Source organism: Lycorma delicatula, chromosome 2, assembly GCF_047948215.1.
Source record: "Lycorma delicatula isolate Av1 chromosome 2, ASM4794821v1, whole genome shotgun sequence".
Lineage (NCBI taxonomy): Eukaryota > Metazoa > Arthropoda > Insecta > Hemiptera > Fulgoridae > Lycorma > Lycorma delicatula.
The window spans coordinates 140,341,467-140,369,251 of record NC_134456.1 but is presented as its reverse complement, the minus strand read 5'-3'; the positions used below and the strand labels follow the sequence as shown (position 1 = coordinate 140,369,251).

Here is a 27,785-nt window from a genome sequence, read left to right as displayed (position 1 = left end):
TTTTATTTTTCGGACTTAAAAATCATTACCTCATTTTCAAATAATAGGGACATTATTTTTCCAAAAGATATTTTCAGAGATACTTATACCACTTCTTTATGACTGGAATTAGTGGCAGAAAAATTCTTACCTGTTTTAAAAATACTTGGAAAACAAGTCTAGTATGTCATAAAATAAAGTTATTTGATCAGTATGTAGTATTTGTTAAGTTGATATATTGCCTTTATAAAATTTAATGTTTTTACAAAAAAAAAATTTATTCAAAATGTTGAGATCTTGAAATTTTATGGACTCTAAATAAAATTTACATGTTGTAATTAACATCTTTACATATTTGTAATATTTCTACAAGATTTGTATATAAATCACTATATAATTATGATTGTGTTGTGTCTGTTTTTTCTTTGCAACAATAACAATGTACTTTCAATCTATGGCAATCAATGCAGATTATTTTGTATATCTGAATTGCTGGATAATAAAAGTTTTATTGGTTTGCTACATCTTGTGGTTTTAAAAGCAGCACAATAACTTTTATTCTGAAATTTAGGTAATTTTGTATGAGTATTTGTTGGTAAGTTTTATCAGTATGTATTTTTTTGTTTTTTGTCGTCATGTGTATTTGTGGTTTTATGGAGCCATTTGTTTACAAGTACAAATAAGCCACCAGTTAACTTTTTCTGAATTCTTTTTTGCTTTAATTTTTAAGCCATTATTGATTCTATGTTTAATGACATTTAGTTAAGAGTAAAAGATATTAATAAAAACATTCAAATGAATTGTTTATGCCAACAGGTGTAATGTCGTTTTATATAAATTTTTTATTTGTACATTTAGTTGTTATTCAACAAAGATAATTTTGTTTTGTTTATTTTGTGTAAAACAATATTAAATTTGGCATAATATGTCCTTTGGTTGTACCATTTTTTTTGTTTTGGAGAATAATACCTATTTCTGATATTTTTCTGATGCTTATTTACTATTTTCTTGAAAATAATTCTGTGAAACTCATTAACCAGGATTAGTATGGTATGACCTAAGCATATATTATCTTGTACCTACCATCTGTAAATACTTCCTAAGCGTCTATGCTAATTTCTCTGCAAGCTCTCAAACAATCATTACTAAAAATAAAACCATAATTTGAAAAATTTAATGATAAAATATGTTTTCATTATACCACACAGCTTTATAGACCACCTTATACAGCAGCTTTACCTTAGAGATCAGCATAGGCCAGCTTTATAGATCACATTTTTCTGTACTGTTAATGTCTATTATTTAAAAAAAAAAAAAAAAGATTATTTACCATAGTATAAAATTAATAAATATATAACTAAACAAACTCAAAGACAAAACTAACCATCATAATTATATTTGTGCCAATGTAAGATGACTGAGCAATCAGTTGTGCGATAGCAATCATTCCGTTAAATACCACTTCTAGGATTCCCTGGGTTCCATCACTTCCTAAAACATAATGTAACTTTCCTATTAATGTTATACTGAAAATATAATAAATAACATGATAAATCACTTTTAATTACAACTGAAATAAACTAGAGTAAAAACTGGCAAAAGGAATATTTTTAAAAAAATTTGTTGTTATTCTTCTGGTTTTGGCATCAAATTTGACATCTGGTTTTGGCTGAAGACAAGTTGGCATGAAATACTTTAAAAAATAACGTAGCTATCCCTAAAATAGCATGATCCCATGACAGATCCATGAGGAAAAGTATAGAGTGTGAAGGGTTTTCCTAGCCTTCTATACATTACCTACTAGCCATATATATTTATACACATTGGCATGCCAAGTTTTCCAAAATGCAGCACTAAAGTAAAAACATCAGTTACTTAATTCATTAAAGAAAAAACTGTAAAATTCTAACCAGTGTCTCTTGTAGTTCAGGTATTTTAAAGCATATAATTAAAATAATGTGTACGACACTGCATCAACCAAGTTGTTAAAAAAACACACACAAAGAAAATATAGAATTACAGGAAATATCAGTCATAAAAAAACATAATGTAGTTATACGCCTACCATTTAATATGGTAGTCATTTTGAATATGGATTAATATGGTAGGCATATTAATATGACATAAATTATAACTGAAAGTGATAAGAACTTAAGACATCAAAATTGCTTGAAAATATTAATTTTAAAAACTGCATATAAACATAAATAACGTAATAGCCATTGAGCCAATGTGAAGGAAGAGAACATGTGAAAAATGAGCCTCATGCTAGGAGGATGGGAACATTTGCTACCTTTAAAAATGTATTCAAAATTGATGAGACTTTGAAATTAAAAGTGAATAATCACTGCACAACTGTGACAGAAGTTAGGTATTAATAAAGGGAGTATTACTGAAACACTGCATATTAAATTACATTATAAATTGTATTATAAGAATCAATTTGTTCGAAATGGGTTCCTGACCTCCTTGCACAAGAAAAAACAGCAACTTTTACTTAATTTCTTCTAATATTTTGATAAAGAAGACACTTTTTTAAATTCTATTATGCCATGACTGCCTTAGACTGATTATCATTTAAGATTCGGACTATAAAAATATATTTAAGCAGCAAAAAATGTTATCAATAATGATGAGGATTGAAACTGTTTAGAAACAGTCAGAAGCAACCCAAAAAATGTAGAATGGAATTACAAGACTTCCAAAAGGATAAAACTACATTGCAATAAAAGTAACAGCAACGAAAATTAATAAATAATTGATGGGATTAAGCTGCTCGTAGAATTTATAAATAAATTCATGCTCATTTTTTAAGCATTCTTGTACAAAGTATATCATTTCATCAGAGATAAATCACATAAGCCAGATTATGACTTGTGCATATATAAAAGTATCTTAAGTACATCTTAAGCTATGTACTTAAGATACATAGCTTAAGTAGCTATGTATCTTCTTTACTCATGATGTACATGTCCATGTATACATTTTCTGCATTATGTGTACAATAAGCTAACAAACTATATTATCACAGACTTCATAATACTATGTAAGACAAATTTTTCTAACTTAATAGTTCTTGAATCATATAATGACAAACACATATGAATCATATATAACAAACTTGCAATTAAAATAAAACATAAAAGATTAACAAGTATTAAACACAATAAAATATTTGCCTACTTTACATTCACAATAAAATATTTAATAGTTAAAAAGTACGTTTCTTTTACAATTATATTACATTTTTTTCAACAAGCTTATTAGAAAAGTTACTGAACAGCTTGAGAAACTAAATGTAATAACATTTATAATCATTAAATGACTGATTTTAAAATTAAGTGAACATTTTGTTTCCAAAAGCCTTTCAGAGTTAATCATCAATCAGCACCTTCTTTTATCTTTAGTAGAACACTATTGTCAATGTGCAACCACCTTAAAAATGATAGGAAATCAGTTAAGAATGTAACTGAACAATACATTTGACCTATCTTGTGTTTATTCATATAATATATTGTTTTTGTCAAATTTATTGTACTTGTAAATTTCATACTGTTTACTTATGTGTTGTAAGATATTAACACAACTTTGTTTATAACATATTTTTATATGATACAAATAAAAATTGTATGTTATAGTTAATGTCTATGTATTTTTCCTACATTTGAAGAATAGCCACAAAATGCAACTTTTATAAGCAGTTCAAAAAACCAAAATATCTACACACTTCAACAATATGAAATTTACAAATACACAAAAATGGCAAAAACAATATACTAAATGAATAAACAAAACATAGATCAAATACATTATTCAATTATATACTTAAAGGGTTTTCAAACATTTTAATGATGGATGCCATTAATAATAGTGGATGCCGTTAATACAGCACTATTATGTCAGTAGAAGCTGACAATTAGCTCTGAAAGACCTTAGGAAGAAAAAGTCCATTGATAGACTCATTAATAATTCAAAATAAGTTCATTAAATAATTTATAAATAAATATTTGCCTTCTTCTAAAACAGCTCGAGGTCTTGAAGCATCATCTGTTTCATCAGAGACAGTAACACTACCATGTGAATCTTGAATATATGTTCGATATTTACCTCCACTTTTTCGATAGACAGATTCTCGTCCTCGTATCAGCTGGACAATAGTATAATTTAATTTTTAAATTTGAATTAAATCATAAATTCATAAATATAAGTAATATAAATAATGAAACTTGTAAAACTCTAAAAAAATATAACAATTAAAATAAGGTAGAATCCTGATTACTTAAACTAAATGAGACAAATAATACTTTTGCTAACAAATTATTTTCATAAATACAGAAAAGAAGTAAGATAATAAAAAATAAACAGGTAAATGTAAAATAAATGAAGAAAATAAAAATTTAAAGAAACATTTTCAAATTATTTAAATGCATATATATTCTAATAAAATATTAGCTTGATGAATAGAAATTTCCATTTAAGATATAATAAAAATTAAAAGACAATGAACAATAATACAGAATAATGAAATTGTACACAAAACAAAATGAGAAAAAACTGTTGAATATGGAACAATGAAAAAATACTTTAAATAAATAAAATTACTAATAAAAAAATTAAATAGGATAATTGGAAATGTTCAAATAATGTCAAATTAAATGTAAAGTGACTTTACATTTAATGGAAACTACTGCTGCCAACAACTATTGTAATTATTTGGATTGCACTGAATGAATAGGTTTAACTGTGCTGACCAAAGAATAAATTACCTTTGATAACAAGAAAGAAATGTTCTTAAATTATACACTGAAACTGAAATATTTTAACCCCCAAAACAGATAAACAGGCTAACTTTCACAGAGGTGAAAACAGTTTCATGCTATTTACTGTGACCCTTCAGCCACCAATTACTTTAATAAAAAAACATAAAATTCATCATTGCATATACATTTTTCTTAAGTACTACAGTAAAATAAGACAAATATGTGAAATTTCTTATCAGTATATTTAAAATGATGTATCATATAAAATAAAATATCTCTGAAAAAACAGTATTTGGTGGTGGTGGTGATGATTAAAATTGTTACTAAAGTTCAATATGAGAATTTTTTGGCTTATAAATTGATTATTACTTGAATCCAAAATATGTTTATGATTTTCTATCTGTTACTATAGTACTACATAATATAGAAGGTTATTTTCCAAACAAATTTTTACAAATGAATCCAATAAAACACATTTTAATGATTAGCTTATATAAAATAGAAAATTGTTTAAACAAGTACTGCCAAAGCAATACCAACTACATAAGAGTGATAAATACCTTTGATTTAAGTGGTTTCTATTTACAAAATAAAAGGCAGAATTTTGTTATTTAGAGATTATTTAAGTAGTAAAATTACGAAGGAAAAGTGAAAGAATACGAACAACAAAACAGACTGGCACAAGTAAGAACAGCTTTCATCCAAAGAGACCTGCTGCTATCAAATGTAGATCTAAGAATTAGAAAGATATTGAAAATATTTGTTTGGAATATAGTCAACTGGAAATGTTTCAAATTAAATTTAAACGAAACTTCTTTATAAAGACTGCTGCTACCACCAAATAATGGTAATAACTTGTATACTGCACTGAATGAATAAAACTGCGTAGATCAAAGAACAAAATTCTTTTGATAGGAAATGCTAATAAAATAAGCATCTTTCACTTCAGAGCAGTGAAACATGGGCATAAGAAAGGTAGAAAGGGAAAGAATACAGCCTTTTGAAGTGTGGTGTAGCAGGATGTTAAAAATTAGAACAGTCAGTAAAATTTGAAGACAAATACAAGAGAGAAATCTATGGCAGAATCTTATAGAGACAAACTAGGGAGGTCGCCATGTTAATAGAATCAGATTTAGGTGATTTGGTGATGGAGGAACATATAAGGGTAAAACAACTGTAAAGGAAGGCAAAGATTGAAACATATGAATTCGAAAAATGAGGATGAAGATTTTAGTGCACATATGGTTTATATAAAAATATTAGCGCAGAAAAGAAAGGAATGATGTATGCCATCAAACAGGTCAACTGAATAATGGCTCAAAAAAAAAATTATAATAGATTACATATAGGAGAACAAATAAAACATTCAGAATCGAATTTACAGAAAATTATGAATAACTTTAGGATTTAAATAAAAAGCACATCAAATGTTGTCAAACAACAAACATAATGTTACTAGTATAGAAAATAATAAACGATTGGAAAAAAAATAGTATTAATTGCTAAAAGCGGAAAAATATAACTTATACAAATACAATAATGATAAAAAATGTATAAACTATCAGACAAAAATTTGACAAGAGCATTTTATTTAATATATGAAAAAATAAAGTAAGTATAAAAGTGTGCGTATGTGTGTATGTATCATCATTTAAGCCATTATTGAAGCCACTGAAGGATGAACGCCTCTTCAGCATATTTCCAACTAATATAGTCTTGTGCAATCTTCTACCAATTTAGTCCAGTGTACTTAATAATATCATCAATCCAGTGAGCCTTTGGTCTTTTTTGTGGGCGTTTAATATTTAGTGAATCCAAAATATGCATATTATGTTCTATCAATTGTAATTATTATTATAGTACTACACAATAGTATATTATTTTTCATAGATATTTTTACAAATGAATGCAGTAAAACAATTTTTAAAAGTTAACTTGCATAAAAGAATTTAAACTTATGCAAAAGTCCACAGGGTTCACCAGCCACCTGCAGTTGTCGTATGTGTCTTTTAAGTTCTTCTGAGAAAAGAACTACATCATCTGCAAATCTCAGGTGGTTTAGATAGGCACTATTTATTCATATGTTATCTTCTTCCCATTCCAGATTTCTAAATGCCTCCTTGAGGCAGGCTGAGAAGAGCATGAGTGATGTAACACCTTTTTATTTATTTCTACTTTAGGTTCATTGACAGCTTTTGCTTCATATATTGTTTATAGCAAGTTCATGTAGACTGGTTTTATACATCCTGGTTATGCAATGCAGTTATTATGGCTTGCGTTATTACCAAATCAAATGCCTTTTCGAAGTCAACAAAAGCCTTACATACAGGAATGGTGTACTTGTATCTTTCTATGACTTACTGAATAATCTGGATGTCATCCATTGTGCTAAAATAGTGCTAATATTCCATCTTCTATCAATTCTTCTTGCTACATAGAGCCTTTTTACTACCATTTTAATCCTTAAACTTTCATGATATCATGTACTTTTGTCTGTTCTCTGATCCATTCACAAGTTTTACTACTCCATCCAATAATTCCAAGCATACATCATTCTATATTTCTTTGTGCCACCCATAGCTTGTGTAATGATTAAATAGCTAATGTCCAAATTTCACTTCCATAGGTAAGTACTGGCAGGATGTAGTGATAGGAAAGTTTTTTTTTTAAGGCAACAGGGGTTTGTTTTTGAAAACAATAAAGTCTCCTAATCCTTGCCACCCAAGCTTAATTTGTTACTCAACTTCTTTGATTGGCTAACCACTGTTGACATCCACTGTCCAACATACATGTAATAATCTACCTGTTCATGTTCCTCTCCAGAGACAAAAATCTTTCTTTCCTTGGCAAACTTATTGAACATGATCTGGCTCTTTTAAGGTTCATCTTTAGACCATAGGGTTCATCAGCCACTTGCAGTTCCTGTATGTGTCTGTCAATTCTTCTGGTTCTTGTGAGAAGAGAACTAAATCATCGGAAAATCTCAGGCAGTTTAGATAGGCACTATTTATTCATATGTTTTCTTCTTTCTATCGCAGCTTTCTAAATGTCTCCTTGAGGCAGGCTGAGAAGAGCATGGGTATAATACAACTTTTTGTACACTATTTCTACTTTATGTTAGTTGACATAGATGGTAGTCTTGCTTCTTCATGTATAATTTGTAGCAAATTTATCTAGACTGCTTACAACCTGGTTGTGCAATGCAGTTATAAAGGCTTGTGTTGTTACCAAATCAAATACCTTTTTGTAATCAATAAATGCCATACATTGGGGCATGGTATACTTGTGTCTTTCTAAGACTTGTTGAACAACCAGGATGTGAACATCCTGGAACAACCTGGATGTGAGCATTGTGCTAAAGCCACTCTTGAAGCCTGCCTGCTCCTTTGATTGTGATTCATTCAGTGTTGTTAGCATTCTTTTTGCTATTATATTGGTGAAAATCTTTTAGATGACTGAGGCTTATTGGGACATAATTCTTCAGGTCTTCCCAAGTTCCTTTCTTGTGTAGAAAAATCACTTCGGCAGTTTATATGTGTGTGTGTGTGTGTGTGTGTGTGTGTATATATATATATATACTTTATAAATTACAGCTATATATATATATATATATATATATATATAAAACACTTATTTATTTATATGACTACTAGAAATTTCACAATAGTCTTACAACAACAATAAAAATTATGAATTTTACGTATTTTTTAAAGAAAATCTATGACTGATATATCTTAAAAATAAGAGTGCTTTCATTTTGAATAATTAACTGATTTGTAGGTTTAAATATCTTATTTCTATAAATATACTTGTATTTACCATAGTCATGAACCATTCAAGTTTATTTAGGCAGTAACATAGGAAAAAAATACTTGTAGCAATAATATCCGCTATTTGTTCAGAGTAAGGAAGGGCTTTGGCCTAAAAAGACTTGCCACTAGAACTTCTACCTGTTATACATCTTCTTTCTGAATCTTTTTTTCACTATTTATACCTTTATTATCAATAATGGTTTATGTACCTAGAAGCCTGCTGCTACCTTGTCAGTGTTGTTCATCAGTAAGTTATAAACAGAGCTTTCAAATGTTGATGGGTTTTTGTTTCCAAATTCCAATGGTAGTTGCTTTGGGGCAAACATGCCTTCAAAAATACAAAATGAAGTAGGTCTTAAGCTATATGTGATATCAGTGAAAAGGAATCTCAAGGAAGTGAGGATCTAGTAATCAGGACTCTTAATGTATTAAAAGTAATACATTTACTGCATAAAATTTACATACATACATTATAACTAATAATTAATTATAAATAAATTATAATAATAGGCTTTGATATACAAGCGCATGCTAGGGAAACAATAATATATAGTACACAAAACTTTATAAAAATCAAATCAATTAAAAACTGTGAATGTAAGAAAAACAAAAAAATTGTTTTATTGATAAAAAAACTGATTGTATATTTTTAAATTGAAATTTTTATTAATTTCAGTTTTTTCTATTATTTTTTTAAATAATTTTTTCTTAATTGAAAATTTAATCAGGTAAATAATTTTCTGTTACAATTATAGAAAATTATTAAAGGAAAAATTTTATTTATGTCATATTTTTTTGCAACAAATATAAATAATTTTAAATGTTTTAAAGAGTATTCTCAAAACGAGAGAATACAAATTATGAGTATGAGAACATTTAAAATTTTACAAAAATGTAATAGTTTTTCACAAGATATCTTATAAATTATAATGAGAAATTATTAAATTCATTTCAGAAAACAAATAATTTATCCTTTACAAATGTGCATAGACAATTATAATAAAGCCACAACACACTTAAGCTATAAAATGCACACAAACAGTAAATATATTATCAACAGTTAAACATTATTAACCCAAGAGAGGCTGCCAATAGAAAAAAATATCTAATAATTCAAGATAAAATGAAGTTTTTGTATTTTCATTTATGAGCCACATGCATATTAATTTTTTTTCTTAGTTACATATTGTATAGCATAAATCTAATGTGAATGGCATTATGTCTTAAAAACGGTCTCAAAATTAAATCCTGGAGAAACAAATATAGTCTGATAATAATACTGAAACAGTCTTGTAAAATAATTGAAACCAATATCATCATTAATACATACGCTGTATGGAAAAAAAATAACAAAACTTTATTACAATTAAAAAAATCCATTGTAAAAAAAAACTTTTCAAGAAAAAACTTTATACAGCATAACTGCTACAAATGATAAGTTTATCCATGTGTTGTGTTTTACATATTATGCGGACAGTACCAACTTTTTAAAAATTTTACTCGCTTTCACTTTACACATCACTGAATTCATATGAACCATACATACAAACAGGTGATCCAGGAGGACAAGGAAATAATTTGGGAACTGATTCTGGAGCTTGAAATAAGGAAAAAAATACAAAAATATGTCTGAAATACATGTCGCGTTAGGTCTAGCAAAAGATTTCACTCAGATTTCAGTTCCCCCAGTGAAATGAAGTCTACTGAAATTTTTACAGCATTATACAAGGGGTAAACTTGATGGTTTCTTATGTTTTTTGACCTGACAAATCGAATAAAACAAGTCCCAAACTATACCTCCCATAATTTTCATGATATCCAATGAAAAACTGAAAAATTCCAGTCTTTATGACATCCAATGTAAAACAGAAAAATTTGGTGAGGAAAAACATTTTTTTTAGATTTGAAGTACAATAACTTTGTTAAATGACTAATAAATGTGAAGATTTTATTGTCAAAACATGTAGAGAATTTAATTCTGAGAAAATTGATATATAAAAAAAAAACCAACTTTTATTAATAAAATAAAATTAACAAATCTTAACAGAAAAGTGTTATGAATTTGTAAAAATTAAAGAGATGTTTTTATTACAATAAATTTAGAATATTAAAAAATTAAAATACTTTTAATTTATTTATAAAAAAAAAAAAAAAAAAAATACTGTGGTTTATACTGTATTAATTTACAATAGATATATTAAAAAATTCCACCACTGCCATCAATGTACTTTTCAACTTGTTCACATAGCAGTTGACATTCAGATGAAACACAAGCTCTGGGAAGTGTACGATTCAGTTTTTCAAAGGTCTAAATTTATTGTTCTAAAAACAATTCTTTTAATTTTTACAAATTCATTTTTCTGTTAATATTTATTCATTTTTGTTTTTAATAATAAAAGATGATTTTTTTACAGATTTTATACATCAATTTTCTCAGAATTAAATTCTTTACAAGTTTTAATAATAAAATCTTTGAATTTATAAGTCATTTAACAAAGTTATTATACTTAAAATCTAAAAAAAGCGTTTTCCTCACTGAATTTTTCTATTTTACATGTGACATCATGAAAACTATGGGAGATATAGTTCTGGGACTTACTTTATTCAATTTTTCAGGTCAAAAAACATAAGAAACCACCAAGTTTACCCCTTATATGATGCCTTAAATGTTTCAGTATGACCTCATTTCAGCAAGGGAACTGAAATCCATTTGAAATTTTTCACTAGGCCAACTCGATAACAAAGCATTTTCAGACATTTATTTGTATGAACTTTTTTCCATATTCCAATCTCTAGAATCAGTTCCCAAATTATTTCCCTTTCCTCCTGAATCACTCTGTATATACCTACAAAACCATTACTTCTATTGAGAATATGTTATTACCTAATTCATAATGAGGTACTTCTATTAAAACTGTACTGGGAGTCTGTTGGTACTGTAAGAACATGTTGATTCAAACTTTTTTGTACAGACATGTATCAAACCACAGCTATCAACTTACTCATTAATAATCATTGCATCTGAAGAATCAGTACAAGGTAATATAAATCTTATTGTAAGTTCTCTTGTTATGTTAAAAAAAAGTGCAAATGAATTTTACCTGTATTAATTTAACAGATTATGTGAAATTGTTTAAATACTTTAAAAGATGAATAGTATTATAATGGTGAGCAAGATTGAAATTTAAAATATTAAAAAAAAAAAAAGAAACATAGTGGTATGGAAAACACACAAAGTTCTACGAAGATTTTTTTATGGATTGTTTTGATCTCAGGCAATAACTTGAAAGTCTGAATATTTCAAACTTCCAAGAGTGTATTGTTGAGACTGTGATGCTACAATGCTTCACTATAAAAGATAAAGGTTGTCTGTAATCAGCTATAAATTACAAACCACATGATGGAAAAGGCTGAATCTATCTAATACCATATGTTTTTATTCCCTGTGTTATTACTTGTTGCACTTTTATTTTTTATAAAACTGTATGGACTACGAAAAATTATACTAAAAAACCCCCATTTTTCACCTATTTTTTGAATAGAACAATTTTAACATTTTATAAATTCAACAAAAGATCACATAAAAAATGAATATTTAAAAGCAAAGATTTTTCTTTCAATGCAGGTTTTTTTTTTAATTCTCTTCAGTTGGTTTCAATTTGAAGGACATTTAAATAATAAAAACTTATATTTTGACCCTCACTAATGGTAGGAATAATTCCTTTTCCTCTGAACTGCATTTTAAAAACATTATTATGGAATTTTTACAACCTATAATTCCACATTATTTATAATTTCAACTAAAAGGATGAAAAAAGGCTGTAAAAGTAACATCAATTTCAATTATAATTGGTGGCTATTTCAGCCATCTATCAGAAATGGATACAAACATTTCACAGTGAAATAGTTGTAAAAACAAGATACATTACAAGATTTGTACATTACCCAAAAATTTTAAGAGCGACTATACTCTTCTCAGGCATATGGCTGAGATTTCCAAGAAATCTAATAGAAATTTTCTTTTCTTCAATCTTTTTTCATATTAATTTGTACTCACAACAATAATCAGAAATGAATACTGCTCAATACAATTTAGTGTAAACTATTTTTTTCTGTAAATTGGTGAATGATGAAACTGTACAGACAAGTCTTTTTTCATATGACTACTATAACACTTCATACCACCAGATTTTTTTTGTTTTTTCATAAAAATTATCATTGGGAACAGTGCCATTTAAAATCAGTACAATCAATCCATCAAGTCTGACTAATTAAATGTTAATTCAATGTAGATTAAAAATAAAACCAATTTAAGATTCAACACTTCAGTGAAATATTCATAGCACTTTTAAGGGTACATAACAATTTACTTTGCAATATTTTATAATTAGCATACGAACATATGATCTTTTTATTTGATGTTTTATTTTTTTTTTTTAATTTTTGATGTTTCATTTATCCCTGTCTATATCAATAAAAAGTATTTAAAACTTTCAAGTATTTAAAATTTACTATTGTTAAATAGTTTTAAATACCTTTTTATTTCAAAAAATAATCCATTAATCCATACTGTTTAATTTATTTTCTTTAATATTATTATTACCTTTTTTTTTTTTGTTAATTTTATTTTAAATTAATATTTGTAAACAAAATATTTAACAATAATTATTTTCTTAAATTCATATCTTTGCAAAATATTTACTTTTTAAAGATTATTAGTATATTTTCTTTAGAATATAAGCATTTCTACTAATAAAAGCAACCTCTCCCAGATTAATGGTTATCAAAAGAATGATCAAAAGTTTATCTTTCTATGATTTAATAAGATATTAATTTACAAGTATCTGCATAAGTCCATTACCACAAAAAGATTCCTCTTAACAAAAGCACAAAATATTTATTATAATAGTTGAGCAATTTCAATATAAAAATCATAACCAACACATTAAGGCACACATACATAAAGACATAATTAATAACCTCCTATGAATACAAAAATTACTCAACTTGCCAATTTATACAAAACCTTTCTGAACCCAGGGTTCATTATCAGAACTACGGTATCAGATAATGCACTTTATCATCATTACAAGTAAAATTGTTAGTGGCCACGAAACTCAACAGCTAGTGTATATAACAATAGTATAATGCTTTATCTGACATAGTATTTTAAAACTAAATAGATGATGAACCCATATATTTGAAAAACCTTTTATATTAATTGGTGGTTTAATTAAACTATTTACCATGGTATATTCAAAGTGATTTTCATTAAGTATTATTAATTGTAGCACACTAGATAACGTTTTAAACATACAAATATACAGATATGCACAAATGTCTCATGAAAAAATGGAAAGAATTTCAACACATATTCTACAAATGAGAATAAAGAAAAAACTTCATATAAACATGAATCCAGATGTGCTACATTTTTGAGTTATAGCTTGTGAAAAATGTTGTCATTTCTTCTCCTACGGTAAAATGAAGCCATATTGAAATTCTTGGAATTAAAATTAAGGGATACAATTCATAGTTTCAAACTGTATTTGATCTAAAGAAGTGAATAAAACAAATCCATGACTATTTCCATTCACTTTTTTAGAAAATTATTGTAAAATACAAAAAATTGGTGTCACAAAACACAATTTTTTAGGTTTAACATTCTTTAACTTCATAAAATTACCAGTAAATATAAATATATATATATATATATATATATATATATATAATTTTGCAACAAAATTCATAGAGAATTTAATTCTGAGAAATGTATAAGTAGCATCAAGTGAATGTGAATTCACTTTAAGAAAGTTGACCTCTATTACAATAAAACAAACCAAATGTAGAAAAAAAATACTATTATAATTTTAAACAAACAAGAATCATTTCAATATTGGAAACACAAAAATACATCACTTATTAAAAATAAACAAAAAGAAGAATTAAACAAGACACGGTTTAACAGAATTATTTAAATTTCATTGGTACAATCAAAATATTAAGAAACGAAGACGCATTCATTTAGAGAAAAAAATGAATAGAAAAATTTTTTAGTTTTCAAGTTGTCTGTATAAGCAGCTAATCAACTATTACAATCTGTGTATTGCATTTGAATAATTTTGAACAACTTCAAAATTGAAGAAAACTGTAATGCTTGATTATCATTTTCTAAAAATGCTTTTTCAGTTTTCAAATGAAAAATATAGAAACACAATTTTTGTTTATAAATATTGTAATGGAAAAATGGTGCATGTCAAAAAAAAATTTCTTAAAGAACAATTTCAAATCCAAAAACTTTCAATGGTTATCCACAACTGGTTCTTTTCTATCATATTTGTATTCATTCTCTTAAATGTCAAGAACATTGAGTTAATGAAGAGCAGAACATAATTCGATGAGTTCACGGTAGCCCAGGGCTCAGTAATAGATGAATTTCAAATTTAATTTGTAACCAGATGTTACAAAGTTAGTCATGCAGTACAGTATGGTGAATATTTCATAAACAAAATCTCTACTTGTATCACTTGCAGGAGGTTCAAAATTTACTACCTTAAGACTTTCTACTGTGTTTAAATTTCTGTCATTGAGCACAAGACAGCTATCCCGATGTAAATCCCATTTTATTTACTGATAAGGCATTTTTCAAGAGGTGGAGTTAATAATTTTGAAATAATCACCACCATAGTTTCAAAAATCCACTAGGTACTAAATACATCTACTATGAATACTGATTTCTAACAAAAACCAATAATAATTAGTAAAACTGAGATATCTGATAAAATTTATAACTAATTAATTAAAATTTCCAAATATGCTTTTGCAGTGAATTTATAAAATTCTGATAATCAATGCATTATCAATTACGTTCTGCAAAAATGCAAGTTCAAACCTGCAGACAAAATCCTGTGAACTACTTTTGAATGTGGCTTACAAATACAGAAATTAAAATATAGCTTTAAAACTTTAGAAACCCTTTTCAAAATGTTTTCTCCAACACCAATGGTGGGAAGAAAGTAATAGTCTTAGGAAGTATGTTAAGGGAACTAGCATGTAGATGTAGTATTGTATGTAAGAGACAATACTATTTCAGTTACTTGTATTAAGCAAGTTAACTGGGAATCTTCTCAATCTGAGGAAACTGCAAAGAAAAACTTATGGAATTCCAAGAATAAAAATTCCAGTCATTGATGTGCTATTTCTTCAGAGCTGAAAATGTTTTCAAGCAAAAAAAAAATCCCAACTACATTTAAAATTTGGCTAAGCTTGCATAAACAAAGGCACTTTTTTAATGGGTAATAAATTAAATTTTACAATTTAATGTACTTTACTACTTTAAATCCGCAAATTAGCGATCTTTTATCTATTTTTCATTTAAACTGTTATTGCAATCCTTAGCAGTACATGCTAATATATATGTGCTGATATAACTTTTTGAAAATTAAAACAACTAATCAACATACTGATCACTAAGCTGATTAAAGTTGTTTTTTGAATATGCTTTTATATATATATATATATATATATATAAATGCTGAGCTACTGTAAACAGTATTCTGTAGATGATGAATCTTTTGGGTAAATGTCTGCATTACGTTTTCATTCAATATTTTCTTTCGAAGTAAGCTCTTTTCTTATAACATAATATTCTCCTTTATAATATTAACTAAATAAATAATGACAATCCAATTAATAATAATTAAATAATTAATTTTAAAGCAATAAATTTTGGCATTTTCTTATTACTGCTAACTTAAGTAACTGAAAACATAAGGCTAAGGATAGATCTAGGCAATGTTTAGTAATAAAATAAATTAAATAACTTTGAAGTATGGTAATAAAAATCATACACATGCGCATGTTTGGGAACATACACACACACACACACAATATGTATGCCATGTTAAGCTTGGACAATACATAGCTGACTATCAAAATTATGCAAAAATATTTTCATCATTGGCAGCAGATTAAGTTTAAACAAGTCTAATTGCAATCAAAAGACTTATATAAAAAATAGCATCATTAGTATGAAGCAACAGAAATGTGTAACAAATTTATTGATATATTTAACTACAAGGATGTGCATGACTATAGTTAGGCTCAGCCCTCAAGAGGACTACAGCCTATTTTGGATTATGTGATGGCAAAACAGACTACTACTTTTTTTAGCCATAAAATAATGACATTAGATTATGAGGTGCGGCAGAAAAGTAATGACTGATTTTTTTTCCAAAATTTCATTTTATTTTTATATATCCATGTTATCACCTTCAAAGTAGTTCCCTTGGAAAGCTATACATCGGCAGAGGTGGTGTTTCCATTCTTCATAACAATGCTAGAAGGCTTCAACTGGAATGCTGTCAGTGCCAATGGAAAGGTTTTTTGGCCACACATCTTTTTCGTGTACAAATCCTGAGTCAAAATCTGGTGAAGGGTAAAATAATTCAAATTTAACACACCACTCATCAGTCTATAGTTAACAGTCGATCTCACAAGAACCCTCACTCTTTCCACATTTTCCTCAGTTTTCAATGTTGAAGGTCTCCCTGGGCAAGATTCGTCTTCCACAGTTTCCTGGCCCTCCAAATATCCTTTGTGCCACCAAAAAACCTATGCTCTTGATAACGAATGTTCTTCAAAGGCTCATTGCAACTTTTAGTCAGTCAAACTCACAAATTCACCAAGTTTAACACAAAATTTGATAGTACATCATTGCTCCAAATTTCACTATTCCGTTTTCATATTTTGCCTCAAATTATGAGACATTCACGTAATTGGCTCATAATAAGTAGAACTAGGCGCAGGGTTCGCGCTTCTGCGAGCTCGGTTAGCTAGTTCTGAGGGATATGATGTAGGACATTCAAGATGTCCAGACGAGGCCTACAGTGATGGCAATAAGCCGAGTTATTAAATCACTGATGCAAATGTCTACTGAGGCATTTTTACATCGGTGGCATCCCAATGAGGCCAGACTTATTACTATGAGATGTAAAAAGTCAGAGGGCGATAGATGACTCCCGTTAAAGCCCAACAGGACAAGGAACAGGTGGGGAGGGGTGTGGTGACCAGAACGTTACTAGGCGGGTGTCTTTCCCTACGGGGTTGGAATGTTCCATTTTCATAACGCATTACAAAAACATAACTTACTTATCACACTCTCTAGGATCACATAGTTACCACACGAAGTTGAAACTTTCACTGAGCATCTGGGAGTAACTGACGCACAAGATGTGAAATGGGAGTCTACATCACTCCCAGAGTTGCCAGTCTCATTACTTTTCTGCCACACCTTGATATTGAGGGGCTTTGTGTGGTTCAGTTCATTTTCTTGTTAAGACAAAAGGCATTTTAGATTCAGGAGGAAAAAGAAGGAGCAACAGCTGAGAAAGAAGGAAAGGTTATTCAGTGTCTCTCTTATAATTTAGACAACTTGACTAATGAATCTACGACATTTTGTATAAACTGAGACTGATAAAAAAGATGAAGTTGGCATGTAATGATGATATAGAGGGATAGTATCAGTTTCTGAATAAGTAGATGAGGCACTGGGTCAGAGAGAAGCAGACTGATAAGCATACCTTATCTCTAACTGGGTCAGAGATAAGCATAAGAGGGTGTACTGGTGAAATGAGGAGATTGAACATCTGGTAGCAGAGAAGAAAAATTGGTGGTTAGTAACTCCAGGTTACAGAAGATAATAAAATAAACAGTAGGTTTAACCATCAGGTAAAGAAATACTATGAATAAAGCTTGGGAAAGGCTGCTAATGCAGTGGACAGAACTGGAAGCTCAAAATCAAAGCAGGCATGACAGATGTTAAGGGTTATAAAGGGAAATATTAAACATTCGGGTAAGAATGATCCAATAAATTTCAATGCATGAAAACAATATTAGAAAAAATATTGATGTATACTCTACGTGTACATCAATCAAAGGCTTAAAAATAATTCAGATTATTTTCAATTAGCAGCAATAATCAATTTTATCAAATTTTTAAATAGTAATGGATAACATATACTATTATTCTCTGAAAATATTTCAAATTACTTTAAATGGAGAATCATTTACAGTAAACTCAGAACGTATCATCACATACTACACACCTATAAATATCTATTTATTCACTTCATACATAGCAACATTATGAGGAAAAGGCTATATATGTAAAAAATATTTCAATATTTAAGGATAACAAACATCTCAATAAAAACTTCAATCACTCAATTAGAAAATTAAAATTAATTTATAAATTTTATACTAACAAATTTTTAACAACAAAAAAAGGGAAGAGCTACAACTACAATATTAACAGTAAATAAAATAGTCACTAAAACAGTTTCAGGAGTGAGTGACTTTTTTCTTTTTAGTAAGTTTCATTTTGAAATAAAAATAAAATGTTCATTTTACCCAAATACAATCAACAAATATGGTAAATAAATAACATACTCATATATACCTTCTTATGTATTCATCATTGACTTCACACATTTCTTATAACTCATTTCACTAACTTCTTTATACGAGGGTAAGTCAATTATTATCTGCAATTTAGTTATATTTTTGTTTAAGTTGGTAGTACTGTTGTGTTGCGTAGATGACGCATGCATGTTTTAATTGTTGTTATGTCTGTGCAGGTTTGATGCTGCTAGGTTAGTTCCATTATCACTGCCCTGCCATTAACCATGGCTGCTCCACTTTCTGTTTGCACCAAAGAAGAGCAATGTTCATTGATCCGTTTTTTTGTGGTGCAAAGCATGGTTAGTTAGTTTAGCGTGCACGCACATGGTTTTCTTAGACAGATGAGTAACTATTGATGAAGTGGCACATCGTCTGCAGATTAGTCACGGTTCTGCATATGAAATCATCCACAACAGACTTGGGTTTCATAAAGTCTGTGCAAGATGGGTCCCAAAACAACTCATACAGTTGCATAAACAAATGTGCTTGGACATTTGCCAAAAACATTTGGATCGCTATGGTAACGAACAGGACATCACCTTAGATAGAAAGATCACTGGTGACGAAACATGGATCCATCATTACGAGCCGGAGAGTAAAGTTCAAGACCCAACTATCCACTGGAAAACTGATGCTTACGGTTTTTTGGGACTCACAAGGCCCAGCATTGGAACATTATGAGGAAAGGGGCACGGCAATAAACAGTGCGCGTTACAGTGGGATGCTTACTGCTAAGCTGAAGCCTGCAATTCGAAGCAAATGCTGAGGACTGCTGTCGAAAGGTGTTATGTTGTTGCACAACAACGCCCATCCACATACTGCTGCCCACACTGCTGAAACGCTCCAGAAACTCAACTTTGAAGTACTGGCTCATCCTCCGTATAGTCCTGATCTTGTCCCTTCTGACTACCACTTGTTTGGTCCACTCAAAGAGGCATTAAGGGGCCATCGATTTACCGCGGATGATACAGTAAAACAAGCAGTGCATTCCTGCTTGCAACTCAACTGAAAACCTTCTTTTATGAGGGCATCAGGAAGCTTATGCAACGACGGACCAAGTGCGCTGAAATGCAAGGGGACTGATTGAAAAATGATGTACATGTAAGTTTCCTATTTGTATTGCAATAAAATTTATAACTACATTGCAGATAATAATTGACTTACCCTCATATCATCTTAAAAAATTCATCTGCAGATATTTCAACTACTTAATAGTTTCTCAGTTCTTCATTATTTTCAAAACTCCATGCAACCATTTTATTAAGAAATAATAAAATGGAAATCACTTGGTTCCAGGTAATGGATAGGCTGATTAAAGATTCATGAAAAATTATTGTAACTCTTTAACTGCTGATACAGTTAACTTATTATTTATTGTGAAAGATCAAGGCTGTCATACAAAAACACAACTCATATGACAGGATCCCATATATGTTTTAAATTAGTGGTGAAATAAATAAACTGTATTATTTTTATGCTTTTTTAAATTATTGCATCTATAGACTGCAATATTTATAAACAAATCGATTACTTTTTATTCAGTCAATGGTATAAAATAAGCAAGTTGTTAAATTGAAATAAAAATTTTGTATTATCACAACTGAATAACATAATACAAAATAATAGTGACGATTTAACAATTGAAATGATGTGTCATTAATAATTTTAATTTGGTGTACTTAATAATTTTGATATAGTTAATAAGATTAACTTTTAATTTTGTTTAATATCATTAGTCACTTAACTGGTTTGATGTTACTCACCTTTCCTTTCTCTTCTGTCCCATTCTTTTAATCTCAACATAATTACTGGATACTATGACCTCAGATATCTATTTTATACATGCCAATCTTTGTCTTTCTTGACAGTTGTTATTCTCTACAGACCCTTTCAATCACAGAACTAACTAAACTGGATACAGAACTAACCTGGATACATCATTATATTTTTCAGCCTAGTTGGCAAATTTACAAAATTCTGCCATAAACTTTTATCCTAACCTAGAAGTTTTGTTATTTATCAAAAAAGTTTTCGAACGTCCTCCTGTACTACATATTTCAAAAGCCTGCGCATTTTTCCCTTTCTACTTTCCTATTGTACATATTTCACAACCATACTTCTACTCTTCAAGCAAATATTTTTAAGAAAATCTTTCTAATACATAGATCTATATTAGATAAAAGCAAACTTCTTTTTCATGGAAAATCTCTTCTGGCTTCAGTCATTCTACTTTTGATCCTACCTTTCTTCATCAACCCTTTATAATTTTACTCCCTAAATAGCAAATTCTTTAACTACTGGAATATCATGTTCACCAATCTTAATATTTAATACTTTATTATCCTCCTTTCTGTCACATTTTTTTAGTCTTACTTTCAAATTTAATTCTTTCTCCTAGCAATAAATCCATACAATCCAGTTGACTCTTCTATACTCAAGTTGAGATAAAGACTCTTCCATATACATAAACGAATGAGGAAAGGCTACACTCTTGCCTCGCTTCTTTTTAAATCCAACCTTGTCATTTTTCATCTTCCACTCTTACCACTGCTAGCTCATTTTTATATAGATTACTTAAACTTATTTAAATTATTTAGACTTCTTACCCTACACTTCAAATCAAATTTCTTTAATTTTATTCACATTATCAAGGACCTACTCCAGACACACTAATGCTTGTAGGTAGCATTATGTTTTTAAATATTTAAATTATATTACACATATAATTTTAAATTATAAAGAAAGTTTATACTGTCTTACCACAAGCTGTGATCTCCATTACATTTCAGTAGTCGTTTTAGGAAAAACTAATCCTGACTAAAGTAGAAAGTGTTTTAAATCAATCACTTAAAACCGAAATGTACAAATAACATTTGCATTCAACTAAAAGTTACTATATCTTAGAATATGAAAGTAATATATATGCAATAACTAAACATTACTGCTTTAGAATGTGGGTCACAATCAAAGAATAAATGCAATAACAACTGTCAGTAACCATGCCAATTCATTCTCCCAATCAGAAGATTGGGCAAATGCATAAATTAAAAACCTAAAGCAGGATACTGATTACAGAAAATCTGTAAATATGTTTTAAATATTTTATTTATAAAATTTTTAAACAAGTAATTCCAGAAAGTAAAATTACTTTCCGATTAATTAATAAATCTGTTCATATGTGAGTAAAAAACTTATTTAAACAGCTATATAATATACATACAGGAGTAGCTTCTGTATCACCTTTCCTAATATTCCTGTCTGTTTCAATATCCTACAACAAAAGCACACAAAAAGAACTCAAACACCAAAAAAAGAAACTGATTAAAATACATGCAAAAAAGCTTCTACAAAGCAATAAAATGTTGAATTTTTGAGAAATTACACTACTAAAAAATTAAGTAAAATTTATATTAGTTATGAAAATAGAAAGTGCATGAAATAATCAGTGTGCCCAAGTACCTGAAAAATTAATGAAAAAAGCAAGTGTTTATAAAAATATGAGCAAATAAGACAATTTACAAATAATACACTGAGATCTGCACACCCATATCATGCAGAGCTGTAAGATGAGGGGAAATACATGCAAAAATTAATAATAAACACAATCATAAATAACCTTTATATGTAAAATAATAATTTTAAAAATAAAAAATAATCAAATGGCCAAAGTAAAGTGAGCAATTCTGTCAAACCAAACATAAAAAAGTAACAAAAATAACTAGGTTAAAAAAATAATAATCAAAAGATCTAAATAAAAAATAAAAGTTTCGAAAAAATTAAAATTATAGAAGACAGAACAGTGCAATAATAACAAATGAAGAATAAAGACATTTTAATGATTTCAACTGACAACAACTACCATTAATACAAATAAATATGTGATGCAAATGAAAATTCCTGTATTAAGTGCACACCGAAGAGTTACATACTCTTACTTTCCGGGTAGCAGACCGCCATCGATTAGTCTGGTTACGCAAGAGTCGGCGTTGTGAAAGTCGTACAGAGAGTTGACGTGACATTCCATCTTCCTTCGTCTTATCTTCCTGCAACTCCCCAGTGGAAAAAAAAACTACTAACCTCTACAGGCATGTCTGACATCACCACATGCTTCATCTGATTCAAACCTATGATATTGCTTAAAAGAAATTTTCAAATTATGATTCAAAATATCTTGCATTTACTGCAGTTCTTTTTTATAATAAAACCTTTTACTAACTTTTTTTAGGTTTCTTCCAGATGTAACTAATAAGAAATATCTTGGGACATTACCCAAGTAAAAGTTCCAATTAATCAAATCTAGTAAGCCAATTTTTCAAAATTAGGTAATTTAGCATAATGCAATGGTGCTTGAAAGATTTAACAAATTTTAAAGTAAAACTGTGAAAAAAAGAGAATGTTGCTTTTCAACATTTCTAAACACAAATGAAACATTTCTCACCAAAGGTGTAATTATTTTATTAATTTCAAGTAAAATATAAAAAGAACTAGAATATTAATAATATGAATTCTCTCATCTACCTAGATGAATCTCTTATGTATTATTAGTATTTCATAATAAATTTTGGTTAAAAAAGCCCAGTCCTGTTAACTGAAAATCTTTAACTTGCTTACTTATTTCTCATTAAATTTTATTCTAGAACAATAACAACATATAAACCAAAATAAAAGCAGTAACCTTTCTTTAAAATAATTTGTTTTTTTATTGAATTAATCAAAATAACTCAATTTATTAATACAATTGTCAATAGAGAACACTCTGTTTCTTATACACAGTAGTATTCTGAAAAGATGTACATATAGAAATTAAACTTTTTGCTTATAGAGAGTGTTTCAAAACTACATAGCCAAATTCTGGGACGGTACTGGTCTTGCAAAAATTAAATCAAGAAGTTCCTATTAACATCTGTCTGAAAAATCACTATATTTAAAAACTATTTTCAAGCATATAGCTTCATAAACATTTTCAGGTAGATATTAAATTTGTGGCCATGCCTGCTATAAATTTCACTTCTTATCACTACCAAAGCTCCCCCTCCTCCTATTTGAATGGCTTGAGCAATATTTCTATCTTTCCAATATACATATAATCATAATAAAACAACTCACAGTCTTTAATATAAGATTTAAAATGTTTCAGTTACACATAATAAATTGTAACCATTATCTAAAACGTATAATGAAAATTCTCGTATCTTGGAGTATAGACCAATCACAATATTGATAATAAATGTTCAATGAGTTATTATAAGATACAGTTATATAATTTTAATAAAAGAGCCCAAATATAAAATATGAAAAATACTTAATTTTTTGAATATCATCACTGCATCTAACACTTAATTTTCCTCACTGGTTTTTCCTCATCCTCACATACAAATATCTCTCCATTCTTGGCCTAAAATTTATATACAGCATTTTTTCTCACCTTCCATGCATCAGGTAGAAGTTTTCTTCTAGTGAAGGTAAGATTTATATATATATATATATATATATATATATATATACACATTATTTTTTTTAGAAGCAATTCTTTTAATAACCATACTCCTACTCCTCTGTACTAATACAAATTTATTTATATCTAATAGATAAACCCTAAGTACAGAACAATTGAAATAGGATAACTTACCTTATTTCATTACATAGCAGAAGCGCTTTTACGAATTTGATTTGCATCATCAGCTGCATACATTATATATATATATATATATATATATATATATATATATATCAAATCCATTAAGAACTTGCAGTCTTTTATTTAAATTAAACATTTTAAATTATAATCCCAACAAGATATAAAAACGTAAAATATAAAAATTTTTCAAATATAAAAAATTGTTAAAAATTACAGATCAATTAATTAAAGTAAAGTAAAATCAGTGAAATGGCTAGCGCATGATTTTGCTTTGCTTAAGTTTTTGTTTTTATTTTAAAAGTTATAATATTTAATTATTTAATTTTTATCTTTGTTTTAATTACGTTTATACATTTTAATTTTGACTTGGTTAATTTTAATTAATTGATCTTTGTAATTTTTAACAATTTAAAAAATGTTTACATTTTATGTTTTTATATCTTGTTGGGATTATAATTTAAAATGTTTAATTTAAATAAAAGACTGCAAGTTTTTGATGGTTTTGTAATATTATTTGTAATGTAATATACATTACATATATATAATGTATGCAGCTGATGATGCAAATCAAATTCGTGAAAGTGCTTCTGTTATGTAATGAAATAAGGTAAGTCGTCCTATTTCAATTGTTCTGTACTTAGGGTTGATCTATTAAATATAAATTATATATATATAAACTGTTACCACATGTATGCCTAATTTAATTTCGGCGAGCGATAACAGTAGCAACAATATAAAAACAAGCGCACAGTATACGGACACGCTGTTACAAGCATCACTCCCACCACGCAGTTCCACCACAACAGCGCTGCAGCCCCAACACTCTCAGGCTCCAATAAAAAAGCATACACGAGAGTGAATTTGCAATTCGTCGTCGACCACCACCTGAAGAAGACCAAGAAGGAGAAGAAGAAGATGGAAGAAAACAGAAGAAGTTCCCTGGCCGGCGCAACATGGGACCTTCTGGCGAATGCCAACATCCTTGCCAGAGCAGCAGCCCTGGCCAGCCTGCCAAGGGAACCGCTGGATGTGGACACTACCTTCCTGCTCCAGCTCACTGCGATTCAATCACCCTGGCTGGCAGACTCAGCAGCAGGAGCCGGCCCAGCATGGTATCAATCAGGGAGAACCACCTCAGCCAAGCCGGCAAAAGACGACCAATGCCAACCCGACACTGCAGGGCTCTGGAGGCCACCACTGCAACGCTGTAGTTAGGACCCAACTGCCGCTGAGAGAAAGCCCGGTCGGACTTCAATGGATGAGCTGCAACTCCCCCACTTCGCCAGAGACTAGCTTCCAGACCCAACAGCTCTTCTTAGAGCTAATGCAAAAAACAGCCTTTTTCAGGGCCACAAAAGGTTATGAAATATGAACCGTCAAAGCCATTCAACGACAACAGCCGTTCTCAGGGCTACCATAAAGTTAGCAATTACAACAAGCTGTTGAAGCCAATCGATGACAAAAACGGCCCTTTTCAGGGCTACCATAAGGTTAGTAAGTGCCACTTGCCGTCAAAGCCATTTGGCGATAATATATATATACTTCAATGGACATATATATATATATATATAAAACATCAAAAAACAATGGATATATATACAGGCTAATCAGAAGACACACTTAGTGTTAAAGCTCATGCAGGTAAGTTCTTTTTCAATTTCTTTTTTTGTAACATCAATTCTTTATGTCCTGTGAACAAATTTTACAATAATACCCATTTGCTTTATTTTTGTGTTTTTAGTAGATGGTTGCAGGTAACAATTACTGATTGGTTTATATGAATACCTAATGCACATCCTACCTCCACCACATCAAGGATGTTTTCATTTGGTTGTTCCAGTATTTCTAAGATATCCAAACAATTACTTCTGCTGTATTGTTCAGCTTCAATGAATCTGAAATATAGATTCACTTGCTTTTTTTTTTTTAGTAGTTCATTTTCATTCTTTGCTATCATTGTTTCTTGCTTTTTGATTTCCTACAGAGCATTCTAATGCGATATTCATCTATTTTATCATGACAAGTATTAAGAGATTTTCCTAATTATTTTTGTTCCATTTCTATATTAATTAGTTTTTCATTATATCAGTTAGAGTGACTTCTCCTTTATAAATTTTATTCTCCAAACTTAAACCTTCTCTCCTGCTGGCTTGACATGTTGAAATCTCAGAGTTAAATTTTCAAATAAAATAGTCACAACATAAAGAGAAATGAATCTGTTACATTAAACATATAATTTCAGTATTGTAAAAGTTGTAAGCATGTAATAATGGATATTAATAATTTTAATACAAGATAGACTACATATCAGTAATACTACAATATGAACATAATTTTCACTGCACTGGTTATCAAACAATGTGACCAACAGACATCCTTCCTCCAGTTGCTGAGCTGAAAATATTTATTTTATAAAGAATAACTTTAAATTTGAATGCCTAATTCCATTAAAAATACCTAAATCCTTTTTTGAGGTATAAATTTTGATAAAAAAAGAGGAACTTTTTAAAAATTTTTGTATGAACAATCACATTCCCTAATTTGGCTTTATACATCTAAAACACTCTTTACAGAATACATATGTGAACATTTTTGTTACTTTACAATAAAATATTTCCAAATATGTTTATTCTGAAACAAAACCATAACTTCCAAATATGCATTTAAATTCTATTCTTACAAATAAAAAATTAAGTACCAATCACTCCTGTAACACAATATATAAACATGCAGCATAAAAGTCTACAAGATGTAACACATTTATATAACATTCACAACTACATTCATTGACCATCTTTAACTACATATACATGCCACTGTAGTAAACAGGTATTAACTACAAAAATAAAATGCAATTTTTAATATTTATTGGACAATAATAATGGCATTTCTAATAATCAAAGGGAAAACAATACTAAAAGTTCAAATGTAACTAGAAAAAATAACATTTATTACGTGAAACATTTTCTTATCAAACTATATATATTCAAGAAAATATATTAAAAATAAATAAAAACAAAGTACACTAAAATAAATCTTAGCAGGGTATGAATGCAAAAACATTTGTGATAATGTAAAATAAATTTTTGCTGAAATCTTGGTGTTGCTAAACATATAAAAACAAGTAACAGGCAA

General features: G+C 28.8%; 1 protein-coding gene across 10 annotated transcripts in view; it reads right to left on the bottom strand.

Moving 5' to 3' along the window:
* The window catches only part of Piezo (piezo type mechanosensitive ion channel component), a 481,248-nt gene that overhangs the window by 240,523 nt on the left and 212,940 nt on the right, over positions 1-27,785 (bottom strand). For 6 of the 10 annotated variants that reach the window (XM_075356335.1, XM_075356333.1, XM_075356340.1 and 3 more), the window contains 3 exons: positions 22,233-22,283; positions 3,991-4,126; positions 1,364-1,470 (listed from right to left, as the gene is read on the bottom strand). In XM_075356335.1, the coding sequence (XP_075212450.1) occupies positions 1,364-1,470; positions 3,991-4,126; positions 22,233-22,283 (294 nt within the window). Of the gene's footprint in view, positions 1-1,363; positions 1,471-3,990; positions 4,127-22,232; positions 22,284-22,941; positions 23,062-27,785 lie in introns of all 10 variants that reach the window. The other 4 variants (XM_075356339.1, XM_075356342.1, XM_075356336.1 and 1 more) reach the window with 3 other exon arrangements.